The following is a 20,271-nucleotide window of genomic DNA, read 5'->3' as shown; positions in this document are numbered from 1 at the left end:
TTTTCATTTGTCATCTTTATTCATGCAGTAAGTCTTTATTGCTGAGAGACCCTAGCAAATCACTTCCCTACTCTGAACCTCCATGTCTGTCTCCAGCACCTCCGTAGCTCTTTTGGGAGGGTCAAGTGAGACAACAGATGAAGTGCTTGTGTACATGTAAGATATTCCTTAAAGGATTAAAACAAAGCAATCCAGGTGTTCACGGGCTGAGTAGGACACAGACAGGTACCCAGATACCACAGTACAAGGTAGAATGTGGTAAGGGTCACAAAGGGTATAGGATACCAAATCGGCAGCAAAATGGGAGTTTCTCACACATGGAATAGGTTTGGCAGGAGGGACTCTGGTGCTAAGGTTCTGCAGCCTGTTAGAGTGGCAGGAGCAGAGAGCATCAGTGAGGCACAGCAAGGCCTTGGTTCTGCTCCGAAAGGGTTTTCCCCTTCTGTGCCAGGAGCATCCGCCTTGTCCTCCTGGGATCATACAGTCAGTGTACTGAGCATTTCACATGTACAGGGTGCCCCAAGTGCCAGAAAGGAAAAGCCACAGTCTCTGTCCTCTAGGACTTTAGGGTTTGTCTGAAGACACACACAGGGTATGAGAAGTGCTGCCAAGGAATATAATCACTTACCTGGTGTCAGAACTGGTTCCAGGAGCCTGAGGGCTCCACTGAGCCTTCAAGGGTTCATTTTTCTAACAGAAAATGTGGACTGTGGACACTAATGCCTATTCTAGAGGCAGGATGAAGTAAGTGGCTTAAGAAAGCTGAACCTGCTTCTCATAATGTTCACAGGAGGGTCATTTGCTGGGCGAGTCAGCCTGGTCTCCATGTGAGAGGCAGTTCTGGATCCAGACTCTGAAAGATAACTTTAGGCAGTTGGGAGGATGGCACTCTTAGAGTGACCTGGGAAACCAAAGAAATGACCCACTGCATATGCCCCAGGCAGGAATAGAACCTTCCTTGCATCAGAGTGATAACTTGTAAAATTGCTGTTTCTGTTTGAGAGCCTGCTAATATGCTGGAGGGGTTTTGCATATATTATCTCTAATCCTTAAAACCACTCTTCAAGGTAGGCACAACCCCCGCTTTACAGATGAAGAAGTGAGGTTAGGAGAGGATTTGCCCAAAGCCACAAAGCTAGGTGGTGGGGGAACCAGAAGTCATACCCACATTTGCCTTGTTCCCTTCCAAGTGCAAACCTGAGAAGAATTTCAAGAAATATAGAAACTCCCACCCAAAACAAACCAAGATGGATCCAGAACTGCCACTGCCCTGCCTATACAACATGGGCACCACCCATTGCACACCTACTCCCAAACCTTTCCAGATCTGCTACAGACTTCCCACTGTTCCACTTAACTTGGCCCGTCCTGTGCCCCACCCTTACCTCCTCCATCCCAATTCCACCCACGCCTAAAAATGATCTCCCCACCCCAATCCCCACTTTTCTCTAGCAGAAGGCCCGAGACATGTATGCAGAGGATCGGAAGAGGCAGCAGCTGGAGAGGGACCAGGCTGCAGTGACAGAACAGCTGCTGCAAGAGGGGCTCCAGGCCAGTGGGGACGCCCAGCTCCGACGGACACGCTTGCACAAACTCTCAGCCAGACGAGAAGAGCGGGTCCAAGGCTTCCTGCAGGCCTTAGAACTCAAGCGGGCTGACTGGCTGGCACGTCTGGGCACTGCATCAGCCTGAGTGAGGCTGGCCTCCTGCCACTTTGCCCTGCCCTCTGCCTCCAGGGCCCCACTCCCCTTTCTTTTCTTGGTGAAAGTTACCTCCCTCCTGATGATGAATTGTGTTTCCTTTGCTTGGCAAGGGAGCCCCAGAGGCCAGGTTTGCTGGCCATAGACATCTTTGGGCTGCCTGGGACAGGAGGGTTGAGGGTGAGAGTCTCTCACAAGTACACTAAACCCAAACTCTGATCCAGGTCAAACTCTGATCACGAATAGGTTCAGAGAGCAGAGGGCCCCAGCTCTTCCATCTTTGCCACCTCTACCTGTACTCCTAGGTGCACTTTCTTTTTCCACCAGCACATCCTTCAACACAAAGAATTTCGGGGAAGAGTTCTCCCCAAAACCTTAGCCCTTTACCCATCCATCTTAGTCTTCACAAAAGATGTGGACCCACCTTGGATCTGCTGGTAAATAGCTAATAGGCAGCCAGCGTTATTTAGGCAAGGAAGGGGAGGGAGAGACAGAAAGAAAAGTTGCCCATCTGCTGCTCCTCCCCCTTGGCTCTCCACCTGGGATTTGCTATTGAATCTCTACCCCCTCCCACCACACAGTGCTGACTGTTCACTGAAAGCAGCGCCCCCAATGGTGCGCGGAAGCCAGGCGGGTGATTACAATCCAATTACCTATTGTCGACTCAGCCCACACAAGCTTTTCTCCTCTTGCAGGGCATGGGGCCAGGCTCCACTCCCCATTGAGACCGGTCCCCTCCATGGCTACAGGGTAACAGAAGACCTATAGGCCCTGGTGAATCTAATCCAGCACAGGCCACCTTCCCTGGATGACATCAGGACCAAGAGCACAGAAACAAGCACTTCTCCCAACTGACTGCCTCCTGCCCTCAGCATCTCGGACTCTGCTTCCCACCTCAACAGCCTTTGAGGCTTTTCTCAGCTTTTGACCTGTCCCCCTAAGTAGACGGTGAGATGATTTATTCCCAGCATGGCAGAGTCTCAGCTTGTGAGGGCCAAGGTTGCCCAGCAGGGAGAAGAGGGCCGAGTCAAGGGCCGTGTCCTTTTCCTTACCTCTCCCTGCCAGGCCTCGCTGCAGAGCTGCTGAGAGGATTAGTGCCTTTGAAGAGTTGTCTGAGCAGCTCTGTGCTTCAGGTGCCCCAGAGCAGCAAGCACCAGCGGGTAATACCAACCAAAGGCTACTCTGTTTAGTCTTCCCGTTTTACTTTCTGCAAACTGTTTCCCAGCACCTCCCTCTAGGGGAGAGGTAGGATCTTGCAAGCAGTGCTAAGAGCATATTCTTTAAAACCGATAACTTCCCTATAGTCCAGTCTCCTCCCTTTTCTGTGCCTGGATACCTGGCACAAGAGACCCTTTGGGCATCTTCCCTGCTCCCAGAATCAAACATAAATGCCCGGCACTGCGATTGAGAAGCCAATCAATGCACCCTTTGGCAAGTCCCCCCTCACACACCTGGCACTCCCCACTACCAATCCCTGGCACGGGGTTCCCAGAGAGCAGGTGCTGTACATTTTCCAGCTTTACAAGGGGGCTGTTGACAGCCTTAATTAGGGAGGCATGAATTATGCGGCTATAATGCAGAGCCCTACAATTAAGGCGGGAATGAGGGGCTGGAGGCAGCAAATGGAATCTGCCCTGTGAGCATGGTTGTTGAGTCCTGTCTCCTTTCTGGGTCTGACTTTCCCTACTATGATTGGGGTACAGCAGAGGTGATTAATGGGGCTGGTATCTTTGGCCTGAGGTCCTGTATTCTGGGAAAGGTACACAGTGGGGAGGGGTGAGGAGTGGCTGCCTGTAAGGGGTGGAAAGGAGAAGAGGCGGAGGGATCGCTGCTGCTCAGGAACAGGGGCTGCAAATAGTTGATATGAACTCACAGTGATTGCTTTCTACCGGTGTGATTTGTACAAACCAGCTCAACCCTTGCCTCAGGAAATTAGGTGAGACCTATTTAAATGTCCTCCCACCTGTGAGCCAACCCCCCCCCCCAGTTGAGGATATTTATCGTGTTGCGTTCTCTCGGGTGTCAAATAGAATTTTTAAAATTCTTAGATGTAAAACTTGTTTGCGAACAGTGCAACAGAAGATCATGTTTTGCTGCAGCACTTGGCTACCTCCCTCAGGTGCACTTGGCTACCTCTAGGATCCCTAGCTTTGGGGACGGGGTGGGAGAGCCACTGGAAGAGCCCTTTTTCCATCGCAACCCCTGTAACTCTACTTGTTTCCTAATGCCCGGACGCTTTCCTCCACCCTCCTTTTCCCTCGCGCAAGTGAAAGGAAGCCAGCCAGCCTGCCAGTGTGGAAGGAGGGATTTCGCCAGCTGCGTGTGCAGCGCCCAGGGTTAGTGGCTGCATCGGGTGGGGGCAGCTGAGCTTCATGTCTCCGTAGCGGGTAAAGGTTAGAGGGAGGGGAGTGCTAGTAGGCCTTCTTGGCGGCCACTCTCCGTCATTCGGTGGCGGGGTTCTGAGGTCCAGGAATACAAGGACCTAGGAGAGCCATCCACCCGACAGGCTTTGGGGGGGCTTCGTTGGTGTTTGGGGAGGCGGCTGAGCAACGGGTGCTGAAAGGACAGCTCCTACCTGCCCCACTGCACCCGAAAGGCACCTCTGCGTGTAAAGTCTCCCCCTGGAACCCCCACCCCACCTCGAGTGGACCGCCTTCCAGGTGAGGTGCCCGAGAGGCGTCCTCCGAGTGGCAGCCTGGAAGGATGCACGTCCGGCTGCGCCGAGCTGGCTTCCCCGCTCTTTCCCCACTTCAGCGTCAGCCTTGGCCCTGGGAACTGCAGCCTGTGCCTCCAAGCCGCGCGCTTCCTCCCGCCTCCGGCGGAGAAGGGCAGTGCGGCCAGGCCTAGCAAACCCTTCTTCTGGGGCCCCCAGCGGGAACAGGAAGGAAAGCGGCTGAGATGCGCCCTAAGTGTCGCATGGCTTGGAGAAGTGGGTAGCTCGGTTGCATAAGGTGGAAGGAACTTGGTAGTTTGGAAAAGCCAGCTCTTGGCGGGAGCCGAAACCCAGAGCCCGCCGAGTCGCACCACCCTCCCTCATTTATTGCCCTCGACGCGCGCCTCCCCCACTGCGCCCCCACCCCCAGGCGCGCCGCCGTCTCGCGCGCCCTCCCCCCCATACCCCCCTCCTCACTCCCTCCAGAGGAGGTGAGTTTAAACCCCGCCCACGTGACCCCAGCTGGGCCAATGAACGGCGGCGGGAGGTGAAATCCGGTTCTAACCGGTCCGGGGCTCCCAGCGCTATAAAAACTTTATAAACCCCCCGGAGCCCGAGCAGTGTGAAGAAGAGGCGAGAGCGACCCTTGGACTGGCCAAAGCCGCGCGCCACTGCCTCCCCGTGTCCAGCGCATACGTCCCGCCGCCGTCGCCACCATGCCCAAGAGAAAGGTACGTGGCGCGAGGGCCCCAGGCGCTGGGCCGCCGCCGCCGCCACCACCGCCACCACCACCACCAATGCAGCAGCCGCCGCCGCTTCCCCGGCTTTGGGAAGCGCGAATCAGCGGCGAGCTGGAGCAGACTCAGCCCCCAGGCGCGTTAGCTCGAGGCGGTGTCAGGCCGCCCCGGGCTAACCCTGCGCGGCTTGGCTGCCCGCGGGCGCCAGAGGCCATATTGGAGGAGCGGCGGCCGCGGCGGGAGGAGCCATGTTGGCGGCTGTTTATCCCGCTCCCCTTGGGCTCGACGTGCCCGCCCCGCGCCCCCCCCCCCCATCGCTAGCCCCCCCCCCCCTCCTTCCCCGCGGGCGGGCAATTCAAACCCGAAAGGGCGGGAAGGCGGCATTCGGGGTTGGCGGGCGGGGGAACGCGCTGCCGCCAAAAAACCGCCGCCGTGAGGGGGCGGGGCCTTCTTTCCTGGGGGCGGGACTTCGCAGTGTGGCCCCACCTCCACCGCGCGCCGCCCACGGCCCCCGCGCACGAGACTCGCCCCGGTGCGCGCCGCTGCCGCCCACGAGTTCCCCCGGCTGCGTGCTCCTCCCGTCTCCCTCCCTCGACGGCTGCCATGGCAACGGCGCTCAGGCCCCGCCTCCGTAGGGGTTTGTTTGCTCCTTGTACAGCTGTTGCTTCTGCCTGGCGCAGCGGCGCGGGCTGCGCTTCGCGCGCCTCGCTCCAGCTTTGCGCGCGCTTCGCGGGGCCCCGCCGTCCCTGCGCGTTATGAGCCAGACCGGGTGTGAGGCTGACACATAACAGCGTTCCTAGCGCTTTCTGAGCACTTCGGGGATTTGCATAGGAGCTGGGGATGCTACAAACTGAGGATTTGTATGCCTTAGGAAAGTTGTGTGCAAGATTCCCTTCGATTTTTTTTCTTCCCCCTTTAGGACTTCGTTAAGTTTACTGAATCATTAAGAACTGCTTCAGAAGCTGCAACTTTCTTAGCTTTTACTTGTTTTTTATAGGCTGAAGGGGATGCTAAAGGAGATAAAACCAAGGTGAAGGATGAAGTAAGTCTTATTCTCACTGCTTTTGGAGTCTCACAAAGCCTTGGGTTCCTTTAGTGGTAATTAACCATATTCATAGTCCTGAATTTGCCTCAGTAAGCTCTCTTTACTTCTTATAGTCTAGAACAATTCAGCTGCAAAACTTTTTTGTATTTAAGTGGTTCAACTGTCCTATTTGTAATTTTCTTTATTTTTTTTAAATAGCCACAGAGAAGATCTGCAAGGTTATCTGCTGTAAGTGTGTCTGCTTTTAAATTTTCATATTATTCTCTGAAACTAAAAAGCATTGAAAAACGGTTCCCTTTGCTTCCCATGAATTACGGTCAGTGGCTGGTATTGAATGACTTACTCTGCTATGGACTCTTGCCCATTTGGAATTTGCTCGTTCTGAAATTGTGATGGCTGTAGCCAAAGTGGGACACTTCCGAGTGTTACTTGAGTGGGTTTCTGAAGATATGAAGTTCTAATGGAAAGCCCGCCACAAACTTTACAAAGTAGGAGAAACTTCTATGACAGTGGTGCTGTGGTTTGGTTGTGGGTTGTTTTCTTTGGTCCATTGTCCTAATGTTCTCTGCTTCGCTTTTCTCCCCCAAATAAAAGAAACCTGTTCCTCCAAAGCCAGAGCCCAAGCCTAAAAAGGCCCCTGCAAAGGTGAGTAGGACGGTGAGACAAACATGCATCTAGGATTTACATAAAAGCCTGAACAGTTTCCCATGTTGCTGACAGGGAGACCTGCTATATAACAACTTTATCTGTTGACACAGAGTTGAGATTTGACAGAGTTAATAGGACTGGTCCTTAACCAAGAACTCTGTCTTCAATTTACAAAAAACTGTACACTTGGGTATTAAACAAGTGCAAATGTTTAAGCTGTCTTATTCTATTATTTACATTCAGATAAAGAATTCCGTGTATTGAAGACCACAGTTTGGCCTTGTTTTTATGAATGGGGGAGGGTATGTAGTTTATGTGTGTATCTTATATTTGATCAACAGCCCTACTTTGTGCAGAGCTTTGTAGACTTGTATCCTGGTGATAGAAATGAGGAGAAACAGCTTTTTTCCCCCCATCCCCCCATTTTAGAAGGGAGAGAAGGTACCCAAAGGGAAAAAGGGGAAAGCTGATGCTGGCAAGGATGGGAATAATCCTGCAGAAAATGGAGATGCCAAAACAGACCAGGTACAACTATTTTCACTTTATGTTAAGTCTGCCCATTCAATCAGTTAATGATCCCAAAAGCTTTTATGGCCTTTTTCTTAACATCTGTGTCACTCCAAGTGTGCCTTTTAGTCTGGAGTTTGCTTGTGGTTTTTTTCTGTGAGTTTCATCTGGATTCTTGAAGGCTCTGCCGTCCAGTAAAGAGAGCTGTGGTATGAGCCTTGTCCTGTCGTTAGGTGTTGCGCTCATGCTACACCATGGTTTTCAAGTTGGAAGTAACCTCAGATCTTGTAATACTGGTGTGCCCCCTTCCCCAGTTTTACAGTAAGGTCCAGAGGGGAAGTGACTTAGCAAAGTTACCTGCCAAGTCATTTTCAAAAGAAGTACTGAGTCTCAGTGTCAAAGTACCTAAAACCTGAACTTTGGCCTGGGAGCAAAGAAATGCTATAAATGAAATATGAATGAAGATAGTTTCCACATCTACATACTGTATTCATCTGTCTGTTTTTCCTTTAGGCACAGAAAGCTGAAGGTGCTGGAGATGCCAAGTGAAGTGTGCATTTTTGATAACTGTGTACTTCTGGTGACTGTACAGTTTGAAATACTATTTTTTATCAAGTTTTATAAAAATGCAGAATTTTGTTTTACTTTTTTTTTTTTAAGCTATGTTGTTAGCATACAGAACACTTCATTGTTGTTTTTTGGGGGAAGAGCACATGTCACTAATAGATTGTCTCTGAAGCTGGATTGACATGGGAGAAAAACACCTTTCCCATCTGGTTTTGAGAGACTTCCTCTTGGTTCCCAGGAAGGAGGGGTTCCTTGATACTGACACACAGTAGCCACCTTGGCACAAATGCCTTGTGGTGTGGAAACTAAAGTTAGTTTTTATGTCCTCTTCTCCCTCTCCACCTTCAGCATAGACTTGACTCCCTTAAACCCAGAGACCTGTTGGAACCTGACCCCCAAAAATTGGTTACCAGTATGTCAGGCAATCTGGACTTTGCATTGTCACCATTGAGATGGTGTCCCTCAAAAGAGCAGCGGTTCCTTTTTTAGATTGTGGATCTTCAGATTGATACTTTTGCCATTTTCATTTCCTGAAAGTCAGGGTCGGCTTGTGAAAAGTTGTTAAACAACATACTAAATGTGAAATGTCAACCCTCACTCTAAACTTTCCCTGTTCAGAGCATCACATGAAGACTTCATGGGGTTTTATAGTGGCTTTCTGATTTTGGTAGTCCATTGCAAAAGGGAGTTTGAAAGTTGTATACTGTTAACGATTGTCTGCCCATGTCCTGCCTGAAATACCATGATTGTTTATGAAAAGTATCTTTAATAAAGCTGGATACAGTTTGACTTGGAATGCTGCCTCTAATCTTTTCCCAGGAGTGGGGGAGCCTGGTTTCTCCAAGTCTCTTGGGACAGGATGCATTCTGGTGTGAGGTGTAGAGGTTCCATGTACAGTCAGTCTTTGTGGTCCATCTGTAGAACACAGTGCTGCGTGGACTTGGGAAAGATCCCAGGAGTAGACAGGTGGTGAGAGGCTGGGAGCAGAGAAGTGGTTTCTGTACTTGGTTATGTAGCACTACCTGAAGTGTATTTTTAAATGCAGGTGTTTGGTAGATCTGAGGTTTGGGCCTGGCAGCTGATAGTACAGGAGCCTTTCCACTTCACTCACATTTAAGATCTCTATAAAATTAGCAAGTTAATAGATAACGGCTGTATAGTCCTTGTGCGAGAAGAAAATGCCTGTGTGTCTACACGGTTGGCCATAAGATGTGTAAGGCAGATGGCACCCTGCTGTTGAGCAGACCTGCAAATCTTCTGTGAATTGATTAAATTCTTGTCCTTGTTGGTAAACTGCTCTAGCTCCAAAAGCAAAGACATTAATGGGGACTTTGCTGATTGCCTTATCCTGGAGACCCTGCAGAGAACCCCTTTCCTCTAGGGAAATAGCAAGAAGTTATGTTAGGAAATAGAACTTGTAATAAATTGATGCTTGCAATTTGAATTTGCTTTCATGGGTCACCTGTTGTTTGAGAGGAATAAAGTAAATTGGAGGCTATTTAAAAAAAAAATCTTACATTGCTTTGTTTATCCCTTTAGTCAAAACGGTAGAGCTCTCATATCAGTTAAGCTCTTCATTGATAAGTTTTCTGTGTATTATCTGCAATCTTCAGTTTTGAGATAGTTGTGTAATGCAAGTGTTTAACACCCTTTTTACTGATGAGGAAACGGCTCACATGAAGAGACTTGTTCAAGGTTATGTGTACATCTAAAGAGAAGCGGTTATGAGTACATCTAATGAGCAGCAGAGTCCTGGTTCAAACCCCCAACTTTAGTCACAAATAGTTTCTGAGTTCGACTTTTAAGGGGCGCCTTTTGGATAAAGTAACGTTTGCCCACTTGGGCAATTTCCAGGCATTTGCTTCCATTATTGCTGAAATAGTTCTAGGATGTAGGTTGTTAATTTTTATTCGGGGATGGTGTCATCTTCCAGAGTGGAGCCTGATACAGCTGTTAGGAGTGGGGGTATGGCAACTTGTTACTTGCACAGAAGTTGCAGGATTTGAGGAAAGCCACAGTTGGGGTTATCTCATTAGTATTTGTTAAGAGTTCAGGTTGTCGAGACGTGTTGAGCCATGGACCATGCTAGAAGTTCGGCCAGATGCTCTCCTTTAATCTTAGGGTCAATCCTGTGTAGGTATTACCCCCATTTGATAGCTAAGAAACACATTCAGATGTGAAGTGACTGGCTTGGGTTATACTCAGTAGTAACCATTTTTTTGTGTTACCTAGAAATTAGAATGAGGAGAGTGAACTTGAACTTTTTTTTCCTTCCCAGAAAATATTTGCCGATTTGACTGGCTGTGGACCATGAGAGTGCCTGGGCTTAAAAATCAAGAAACCAAATGTGAAAACCTGGTGAGGACATTTACGACAGCCATAATAGTTTGATCAGTGGCAGTCCTGACCTGAACTAAAAATAATCAGAGAATATAAAAATGGATTCCCTTCCCCTTAGTCCTGTCTCCAAGCCCATTTGGGAAGAGTTACTGGCGACTCTGCTTTGGCTCTTTAAATTAAAAAAAAATCAAACGGCTAAAACAGGAGGATTTATTCCCTAAGAGAAGTACTGAGGTAGAGTGGGTCTAAGGACCCGGGTGGTTATTTCCAACTTTGCTGCTCTGCTGCCCTCAGAATGTTGTCCACCCACCTCAGCCTCCAGGCCAGCTGCTCCAGACCTCAACTTGACGCCAGTGTCCAGAGGCAGAAGATTGTTTCTTTTTTTCTCCTTAAGAAGAGTGAATTATGCAGGACTTCCCTGGTGATTCCTGGCCGGGGAACTGAGATCCCGCATGCTGCTTGGTGTGGTCAAAAAAAGAATAATGAATTACTTCCCAGAAGTGCCTTAGTAGCTTGTGTCTAATTGGGCAGAAGTAGGTCACCTGCCCAGTCTTAAACCAATCGTGGCAAGAGGGATGAAACCACAGAATCTGTTTCGGATTCAGCCAGAATTATTGAAATTGAATCGGGAAGGGATAGATGATGACAGAAGAAGGGTTGAGTGGACAATCACTGCTGCACTCGGTTCCTGTGATGTCTCCAAGCCTCACCTTGCGTGGCTTGAGTGCAGTATTTGACACTGCTGAGCACAAGCCTCCCACCTTTATTTTAAGTTGAGAAATAATTCAGACACCATGAAATTCACCATGTTAAAGCCTGTAGTTCAGTGGTTTTTAGAATACTCACAAGTTGTGCAACAGTTACCAATAATTCCAGAATATTCTTAGCACTCCAAAAAGAAACCTCATACCTATTAGCAGTTGTTCCCCATTCCCTCTCCCCCCCAGCCCTAGGCAACCACTAATCCACATTGTCTTTACTTTTTAATTTTTTTAATTTTTTTTTTTTGGCTATGTTGGGTCTTCGTTGCTGCGCACGGGCTTTCTCTAGTTGCGGTGAGCGGGGGCTACTCTTCACTGCGGTGCGCAGGCTTCTCATTTCGGTGGCTTCTTGTTGCGGAGCACAGACTCTAGAGTGCAGGCTCAGCAGTTGTGGCACACGGACTTAGTTGCGGCATGTGGGATCTTCCCAGACCAGGGCTTGAACCCGTGTCCCTTGCCTTGGCAGGCGGATTCTTAACCACTGCGCCACGAGGGAAGTATGTACTTCATTTTATTGCCAAATGTCCATTGTATGGATGATATACCATATTTTATCCATTGATGAGTTGGACGTTCAGGTTGTTTCCACCTTTTGGCTATTACGAATACTGCTATGAGTATTGTGTACAAATTTCTGTGTGGACATGTTTCCAGTTCTTTGGGGTATATACATAGGAGTGGAATTGCTGGGCCATATGGCATCTCTTAACTTTTTGAGGAACCAACAGTTTTCCAAAGCAGCCGTGCCATTTTACGTTCCTACCAGCGATGTATGAGGGTTCCAATTTCCCCACATCCTTGTCAACACATACTTCCCTGTTTTATTATAGGCATCCTGGTGGGTATGAAGTGATATTTCATTGTGGTATTGATTTGCATTTCCCTAATGACTAGGATGTTGAGCATCTTTTCAGGTGCTTATTGGCTATTTGTGGGGGGTTTTTTGCCGCATGGCATGTGGGATCCTAGTTCCCTGACCAAGGATTGAACCTGCAGTGGAAGCATGGAGTCCTAACCACCAGACCACCAGGGAATTCCTTTTTTTTTTTTTTTTTGAGAAATGTTTATTGAAATCCTTTGCCCATTTAAAAAAATTTATTTATTTGATTGCATCGGGTCTTAGTTGCAACATGCAGGATCTTTAGTTGCAGCATGTTGGATCTAGTTCCCTGACCATGGATTGAACCTGGGCCCCCTGCATTGGGAGCATGGAGTCTTAGCCTATTTTATTTTTGGTTGCTTGTCCTTTGGTGTCATATCTAAATCCACCATTGCCTAGTCCAAGGTCATAAAGATTTACACTTATGTCTTCTAAGAGTTTTAAGTAATTTTAGCTCTTAAATTTAGGTTTTTGAACCATTTTGAGTTAATTTTTGTATATGGTGTGAGGTCCAAGCATTCCCTTTTTTTTTTTTTTAAATTTTCTTTTGCGGTACGTGGGCCTCTCACTGCTGTGGCCTCTCCCTTCGCGGAGCACAGGCTCCGGACGCGCAGGCTCAGCGGCCATGGGTCACGGGCCCAGCCGCTCCGCGGCGTGCGGGATATTCCCAGACCGGGGCACGAACCCGTGTCCCCTGCATCGGCAGGTGGACTCTCAACCACTGCGCCACCAGGGAAGCCCAAATTTATAAATATATATATATTTATTTTTTTAATTTTTATTTTTGGTTGCGTTGGGTCTTGTGCAGGCTTCTCATTGTGGTGGCTTCTCGTTGCAGAGCATGGGCTCTCTAGGTGCACGGGCTTCAGTAGTTGTGGCACATGGGCTCGGTAGTTGTGACACACAAGCTCTAAGAGCGCAGGCTCAGTAGTTGGGGCACACGGGCTTAGTTGCTCCACAGCATGTGGGATCTTCCCCGACCAGGGCCTGAACCTGTGTCCCCTGCATTGGCAGGCGGATTCTTAACCACTGCGCCACCAGGGAAGCCTCCACATCTCTTGAGTTTAGTATTTCCACCAACTTCCTGTGCGATCCCACCTAGACATACCACAGGACCCCAAATTCAGCGTGACCAAAATGGAACTCATCTTGTTCTTCACAAACTGATGTCCCCTGCTGGTCCCACATCTGGTAAAAGCATTCCATCCCTCAAGCAATCATCCTGAAAGTTAGCCCAGATGCCCACCTCCCTCCCCATTATCACTCATTTCCAGTGAGTGCCTAAATCATGGTGAACTTTGGGAAAAATTTTTTTCATTTTTTTTTGTCATGGAAAATTTTAAATATGTGCAAAACTAGAATAATGTAACAAACCCCCATGTACCTGTCACATAGCTTCAGTAATTATCAACTCGTGGCCAGTCTTGTTTTATTTAATACCACTGTCTGCTTACTCTTACTATAACCTGACATCATATTTCATCCATATATACTTCAGTATATATCTTTAAAGGATATGGACTTTTTAAAATACTATACCAGTAGCATATCAAAAACATTAATTCCTTAATATTATGAAATACTCAAGTTCTCAAATTTCTAAGTGTCTTTTTTTTTAAATAAATTTACTTATTTATTTTTGGCTGTGTTGGGTCTTTGTTGCGGCAAGTAGGGGCTACTCTTTGTTGCAGTGGGCGGGCTTCTCATTGCAGTCGCTTCTCTCATTGTGGAGCACGGACTCTAGGTGCGTGGGCTTCGGTAGTTGTGGCATGTGGGCTCAGTAGTTGTGGCTACGGCTCTAAGCACAGGCTCAGTATTGTGGCGCACGGGCTTAGTTGCTCCGCGGCATGTGGGATCTTCCGGACCAGGGATCGAACCTGTGTCCCCTGCATTGGCAGGCGGATTCTCAACCACTGCGCCACCAGGGAAGCCCTTTTTTTTTTTTTTAAGTAATTTTTTTGTTTGAGAATCCAAACAGGGTCTCATATTGCAATTGGTTTTAAACTTACTTAGTATACTTCCTCTCTGTGTGGCTTGCCCCTAACTGGATACACATTTATATTATTAACCTGTTTTATTTTTACATTCTTTAAGAATTTTTTAGTTTTTTTTTTTTTTTTTTCCTGCACCGTGTGGCTTACAGGATCTCAGTTTCTTGACCAGGGATTGAACCCATGCCCCCTGCAGTGGAAGCACGGAGTCCTAACCACTGGACTGCCAGGGAATTACCTAGTTTAATTTTGCTTATGTGAAGTAATTATATAGTTCCAGGTCTAATCTACAAAACAAGATGTAGTCAGAGAAGTCTAGTTTCTGTTCCTTTATCATTCTCTGCCTTATGCCCTCTAACAGATAAATAATGTTATATTCCCCCTTTCTTATATAAAGATAGCATACATTTCTCCACCTTGCTTATTCACTTAACAGTATAATCTGGAGATGTGTGACAGATCCCTCACTCCTTTTACAGCAGCATTCATCATATTGTTTTGTGTTATATTTACATGTATTTCAAGTTTTTTGTATATAGTTCTTCTTATGTAGTATATATTTTTTCTCTTTTAGTTTTTTTTTTTAGCTGTTTGGTTTTGTTGTTGAGAAAGGTGTGTGTTTTTGCTCAGTGGTTAACTTTATATTGGTGCCTTTATATAATAACCTTAGTCTCTTCCAACCCAACCTCCCAATTCACTGACTTTTTTCACTTTTTCTCCACCAGTCACCTCCTCTCTTAATGTCTTCATTTCATTTCTCACCCAAGTTAGGTTGCATTGCCCAGCATTGAAGCCACACTCAGCTGCGTTCTCCCACCTCCGTCATCTCACCCAGCACTTAGCCAGTATGTGCATGCAGACAGCTGAACGCTGCAGAAAACACCCCCTGCTGTGCAGCTGGACTCACTTCACAGTTAAGACCACATTTCAAATGGGCCCCAAACACTGCCAACCCCCCCCGTTACATTTCCCTAAAAGATTCACCTTTCCTCTCTCAGATAACCTGTTCCACACCTTTACCTCATCTTCCCTCTGCAACACCCCATCTCCATCCTCATCGGTGACTTCCCCTCAAGTTTCATAGTCATGGAAGATGCAGTCGAGAGGAGCCCCCTCATCTTCCCACCTCCTCCCCTACCACCTGCATCCCCTCCTCTTATGGGGGTAGACCTCTCTTCTCTAAGTCCAAGCCTTCAACTTGTCATCCAGATCCATCCCTCTCAGCTCCTCTAAGACTAAACCCATGCAGGTGTCCCCTTTTTCTCTTTCCTTATCCATTTCTCCTCTACTGGATCATTCCTGTGGGCAAACACACCAAACCTCAAAAGCATCTTCCCTTGGCCCTCTTGAGCCACCACCCCATTTTTCTGCTCCGCTTCACAGCAAAACTACTCAAGGAAGTTGTCTGTTTTCTCCATCACCACTTTCTGTCCCCGCAGTCTCTCCTCAACCCACTCCAGTAAGGAGGATTTTGCCTCTCCCCCACCTGTTAAACAGGCCACAGTGGTGTACATATTGCCAGAGTCAAAAATTCTCCCCTATCTCCTTTTTCCTCTCAACCAACCTCTTTTCTTAGGTGTCCGCAACCGGTGCTCTGATTTTAAGTACCATGTACGTGACAGTGGCGCAAATCCTTATCTCCAGACAGAGCCTCTCCCCTCAGATCCAGACTTAGACCACTTAACAGACTTCACCAGTCTAACAAAAATTTATTAATTTTCCTAACAGAATCTTTCCCTCAGGCTTTCCCCATCTAAGTAAGTGGCACCATCATCCACCAAAACCTTAATTTCTCTCTCCCAGTCCATTCATGATCAATCCATTGATAAAATTCTGTTGGCTCAATTTTTAAAATCTGTTTTGGACCCAACCAGTTTACATCATCCTACCTACAGTGGACGCAGACTCTGTGAGGTTCCTCAGCTGCCTCTTCAGCTCTCATTTGGATCCCACCTGCACCAAGCCAGCCCTCCACTTGCAGACTTGGATGAAAGACCACTCCTGGGCCATGAGATCTGGCTTCCTAAAAGGCAGCCAAGTGGCTGGTTGATTTGGTCCAGAACTGTGGAGTCATTAGCTCCCCAGAGGCAGAAGTTGAAAGATAGCGAACAGGCGATGAAAGGGGAGGGAACTGGGCTGGTAAACACCTCTGTCTGCCTCCAAGTTTCCTCCTTTAAGCTCTTCCAGGAAAGGCTCTTGTGCCAAGCAGATACACCCTCTGAATGTCCTGCTGTGTCTCTGCAGCTTGTTGGGAGCAGTAGCCAGTGTGTAATGCATCCCATTTCATGGCTCTGCATCTTTCCTTTTCCTCACCCTCGTCACCCTGGGCTTGCATCTCCCAAGTAAAGGATCAGCACTTTAATCCTTTCCTCAGCCTTTTCTTTCTCAAGGAAGAAGGTTAATGCCAGGGTAAGACACAACCCCAGTCCAAGCCACTATTAACACTCTCTGGGGCAGTGCCTCAGAATACCTGTGCACTTGTGAGCAGTGCAGGTCTGGAGTCCTACCCCAGACCCACAGACTCAGATTGCTGGAGAAGGGGCTCAGGACTCTGTGATTTAAAAATCTCTTCAGGTGATTCTCGTGTCCACTAAAGTTTGAGGAAGAAAGTTTCTAAAGGAGAAAAACTTGTTGCTGTCTTCCCCCTGCTTCCTCCCTGCTTGGGTGGTGGCCTGTGGCCATGTGAATCTCGGAGTTGCAGCAACAAGTTTGTGACCATAAAGCCAAATGTTGCCAATACACAGGGGATGACAGAGCAGACAGCCTGGGACAGCACTGAGCTGGTGAGCTCATTTTAGAGCTACTAAACTCCAGATACTTCTGTGAGATAATGAGACGCCTTTATTTTTGTCAGGTAATCTGTTACTTGCAGCTGAAAACAGCCCTGATTCCATATATTGTTTCATTTTATCCTCACATTAATGAGAAGTGGGAATTAATTTCTCGACTTTATAGGTGAAGAAACTGGGTCTCAGAGAAGTTGTGGCCTTACGAGGTCACACGTGCTATAGGGGCAGAGCCAGGAGTCCAGCACAGGCCCATCTGGCTCCAGAGCCCCTGTATCCCAAACCATGGCTCTGTCCTGCAAGCTGGCTCAGACAACATTTAATCTGCAGTGTGAATGAACGAGTTGAGCTTGGAAATGTGAATGTAAACTGTCAGCCTGGACTGAGCTCTAGACGGGAAGGCTGAAGCATTATTGACTGACCACAGCAGAAACGTGCTCTTCGTTTTCCCACAAAAATGCAGGGAGTAGAGAACGTTTTTCTCAGTTATTCAAAAACTTTATCTTCTTCAGGGCCACAGGTAGAACTGAACAGGAGGGACGGATCTTAAATCACCTTCTAAGAAGTCTGGGTCAAACACTGGAAAGAATCAGAAAGAACCCCAAGGATCACCTTCCACTCTTAATGATGCATAAAGGAAATAGCAACAACTCTGCATCCTTACTGAGGTCTCTATAAGCCTGATACTCTCCTAAACTCTTTATTTGAATTATTTAATTCTTACAACCTAGTAACATCATTGTTCCCATTTTACGGATGGGAGAATTGAGGCACAGGAGAGTTAAGTAACTTGCCCAAAATTGCATAATTGGCAAGTGACTAAATCTGACTTGAACTTGGGTGGTCTGAGCCAGAAGGCTGCATTAGAGATCTCCACACTAATTCTGAGTCCCCGGGAGCTCTCCCTGGGCCACACTGATGGCAGAGTGAAGACCAGAATCTACACCTGCCTTCACTGGTCTAGTCTGCATGATATGCCCCAGCCCTTAAAGCTGCCAACTCCCACCCCACCACCCACCATTTTTCTACCACTGAACCTCTGAATGTATCCAGCTTCCCTGCTGGTGCCACCACCCGACACGGGGTCGCCAGTAACTCTGTCTCCTTCTGCTGCTATCAGATAAAACTGGCCCTTGGGACCCCATCTCTTACCCACTATGTTTAACAGAAAAAAACTTTACCCCCTCTCACTTCCTTTACCAGGGCTGGAGGTTTAGCTGAGCAAAGACTAGTTTCCGGAATGTTTTTATTCTTACTAAGATCACTTTGTGCTAAATGTACGACATACATTATCTCAAACCCTCACAACAGTATTTTACAAAAAAGAACACTGAAGCCCAGAGCAGTTAGTAAGTTGTCCAAACTCCTGACCTCTGTGCTGGGAGAAGGCAGTGTCCGTGGTGCCACAGGTGGGCACTGCTCCCATGCTCCTGGCATAGCCCCAGTTGAGCCCAGCAGGCACCATGCCAAAGCAAGGACCCCATTTCCACTCCCAGCACAGGGGCCCAGATCCCTCTCAGTCCCTGGGCCCAAAAGGAACCTTTTTGGCTACTCTGACCTTTGGCTGCTCTGGAGCTGGGGGAAATGGTAGGGCCCTGACAGGGCCTGCGTGGCAGGGGACCAGCCAGAGGCTGGATGCTTCCCCAGAGAGTTTTAGCAGTTGAGGACACAGTGGTCACTGCTGGGCAGCGGAGTCAACAATGACTTTTGTTTCTTATTCTTACCTGCTTGCCCATATGTTCTAAATTTTCCACACAGCCCGTGTATTCCTTGAATGGGCTGGGAGGGAGGTGTGAGGGGAGTGTTTTCTTTGCCTTCTAAACATAAATGTATTGCCTGCTCACTATAAAAATATTCTTTGAAACAATTCAAGGATTAGAAACATAGAGGAACCGTGAAAATCCCCGTCACCTCCCCAAACCCACTGTCCTCCCAGAGGCAGCCACGACCATGTTGGTGTGGACCCCTTGAGCCCCAAGAAAGGCATGGGGGGAAAGAGGTGGGCCCGAATGTGTCCAGTCTCCTGTCTCCTCCGTCTCCAGCCCTTGGTTCTACCCTTGCCGTCTCTTTTCTCTGACCCAGATGAGGAGCTCAACCCCTTTCTGGATTCTACCCTGAAACTCATGCACCCAGGACATTGGTCGGTCAGCCAACTAGAATTCACAAAGGGTTCGGGGGTTCCTTGAAGGGTTCACATTGTACCCCATGCAGCAACCAATTTTAAGCATCATCTCTGTGATGGGTTCAAAGTCCTTTCAGCCACCCCTGCCGATAAGAAATACCCCCTGCCTGGTCCTTTGCCCCATACATCCCACCATCTTGCCCCTCGCCCATTCTTCCCTGACTCGGGAAATTCAAATTCTCCTCCTTCCCTTACCCAAGCAGTTCAGCTCCCCAGCTCCTCGTGGAGCCAACACAAAGGCCTTCCATTGTCCTGGGCCCACCCTCCTCAGCAGGCATCTGTGGTGGTACGTTTCATTTTTTCCTGCTGCTCTCGTGGACTGGGATTGGAGCTCTCATAAGGAGGCTTCTGCATACATCTGGGTTACATACTTAACATATATAGTTTGGAGGTGGGTTTTTTTTTTTTGTTTGCACAAGTGAAATCATGTTGTACCCAGTGGTCAGTGACTGGCTGGTTTCACTCAACCTAAAGCACAGACATCTTCCAGATCACCAGTAATAATGGCTGAACTTCTTAAGAACTTAGCTTGTGCTGGGCACTTTATATCTCTGCTGTCCCAACCTGATAGCCACTAGCCACATGTGGCTACTCAGCTCTTGAAATGTGGCTGGTGCTACTGAGGAACTAAGTTTAAATTTTTATTTAATTTTAATTAAATTTAAAAATATTTGTTTGCTAAATACAACTTTATTTTTTGGTAGAACTATGTTTTACTTTATTATATGGCTTGAGATATTGTTGTATAGCTCAGATGTGCTATAGGTGTAAAATACCAGATTTCGAAGACTTAGTAGGAGAAAAAGAATGGAAGATATCTCATTAATAATTTTTATATTGATTTCATGTTACAATTATACTTTGGATATACAGTATTATGTTCAAATATATATTATTAAAATTAATTCTACCTGTTTCTTTTTACTTTTTTAACATGGCTACTAGAAAGCTTAAAATTATATATGTGGGTTGTATTATATTTCAGTTGGACAGTGCTCCTTTATATACATTACCTCATTATTCCACAGATTTGTTCAACAGATATTTATTGAATAGCTTCTTTGTGCCAGCACTAGGCTAGGCACTGAGGATACAGCAATGAATAAAACAGACCAAAATCCTGCCCTTACAGAGCTTCCATTCTAGATTGCAAATTATTTACAATAACTGTACCAGGTAGATACTATTGTTAGCCCATTTTATAGATGAGGAAACTGAGGCACAGAAAAGTTAAATAATTTCCCCAAAGTCACAAAGTTAATGAATGGTTGAGCTGGGATTTGAATTCAAGCATTCTGAGTCCATTGAGGTTAATTTTGAAACTGCTGTGCAATCATAGATATCCAGTATTATACAGTATTAATGTATTATAATTTATCCAACCAGGCCTCTACTGTCCTGTATAAAGGACCGAAACAATAAATGTTATGTGAACAAGTAAACTGTGGGTGAGGGCAAATATAAGATGTTGAAA

At 47.4% G+C, this 20,271-nt stretch overlaps 2 protein-coding genes across 6 annotated transcripts in view; both read left to right on the top strand.

Annotated features, from left to right (window-relative positions):
- The window catches only part of DHDDS (dehydrodolichyl diphosphate synthase subunit), a 29,373-nt gene extending 24,637 nt beyond the window's left edge, over nt 1-4,736 (top strand). For 3 of the 5 annotated variants that reach the window (XM_089898465.1, XM_022551965.2, XM_089898481.1), the window contains one exon: nt 1,453-4,736. In XM_089898465.1, the coding sequence (XP_089754591.1) occupies nt 1,453-1,692 (240 nt within the window). In that variant the 3' untranslated portion in view covers nt 1,693-4,736. The remainder of the gene's footprint in view (nt 1-1,452) is intronic. The other 2 variants (XM_022551966.2, XM_022551967.2) reach the window with 2 other exon arrangements.
- Nucleotides 4,737-4,954: 218 nt separating this feature from the next.
- HMGN2 (high mobility group nucleosomal binding domain 2) lies at nt 4,955-8,646 on the top strand. The gene is made up of 6 exons (XM_022552009.2): nt 4,955-5,084; nt 6,088-6,132; nt 6,334-6,363; nt 6,730-6,780; nt 7,213-7,308; nt 7,804-8,646. The coding sequence occupies exons 1-6, from the start codon at nt 5,070-5,072 to the stop codon at nt 7,837-7,839; spliced, it is 273 nt and encodes a 90-aa protein (XP_022407717.1). The 5' UTR covers nt 4,955-5,069; the 3' UTR covers nt 7,840-8,646.
- The last annotated feature ends 11,625 nt before the right edge of the window (nt 8,647-20,271 follow it).

Source organism: Delphinapterus leucas, chromosome 1, assembly GCF_059928025.1.
Source record: "Delphinapterus leucas isolate spDelLeu-1000000601 "Yukka" chromosome 1, BTC_Dleu_Yukka2, whole genome shotgun sequence".
Lineage (NCBI taxonomy): Eukaryota > Metazoa > Chordata > Mammalia > Artiodactyla > Monodontidae > Delphinapterus > Delphinapterus leucas.
Note: the sequence above shows the minus strand (reverse complement) of the source record. Positions and strands in the feature narration are given on the sequence as shown.

What these genes read in the sequence shown, in the direction of transcription:
- HMGN2 (XM_022552009.2), top strand. An exon ending in GATCTGCAAGGTTATCTGCT is followed by an intron (nt 6,364 to 6,729) that starts GTAAGTGTGTCT and finishes CCCAAATAAAAG; the next exon opens with AAACCTGTTCCTCCAAAGCC. An exon ending in CTAAAAAGGCCCCTGCAAAG is followed by an intron (nt 6,781 to 7,212) that starts GTGAGTAGGACG and finishes CCCCCATTTTAG; the next exon opens with AAGGGAGAGAAGGTACCCAA.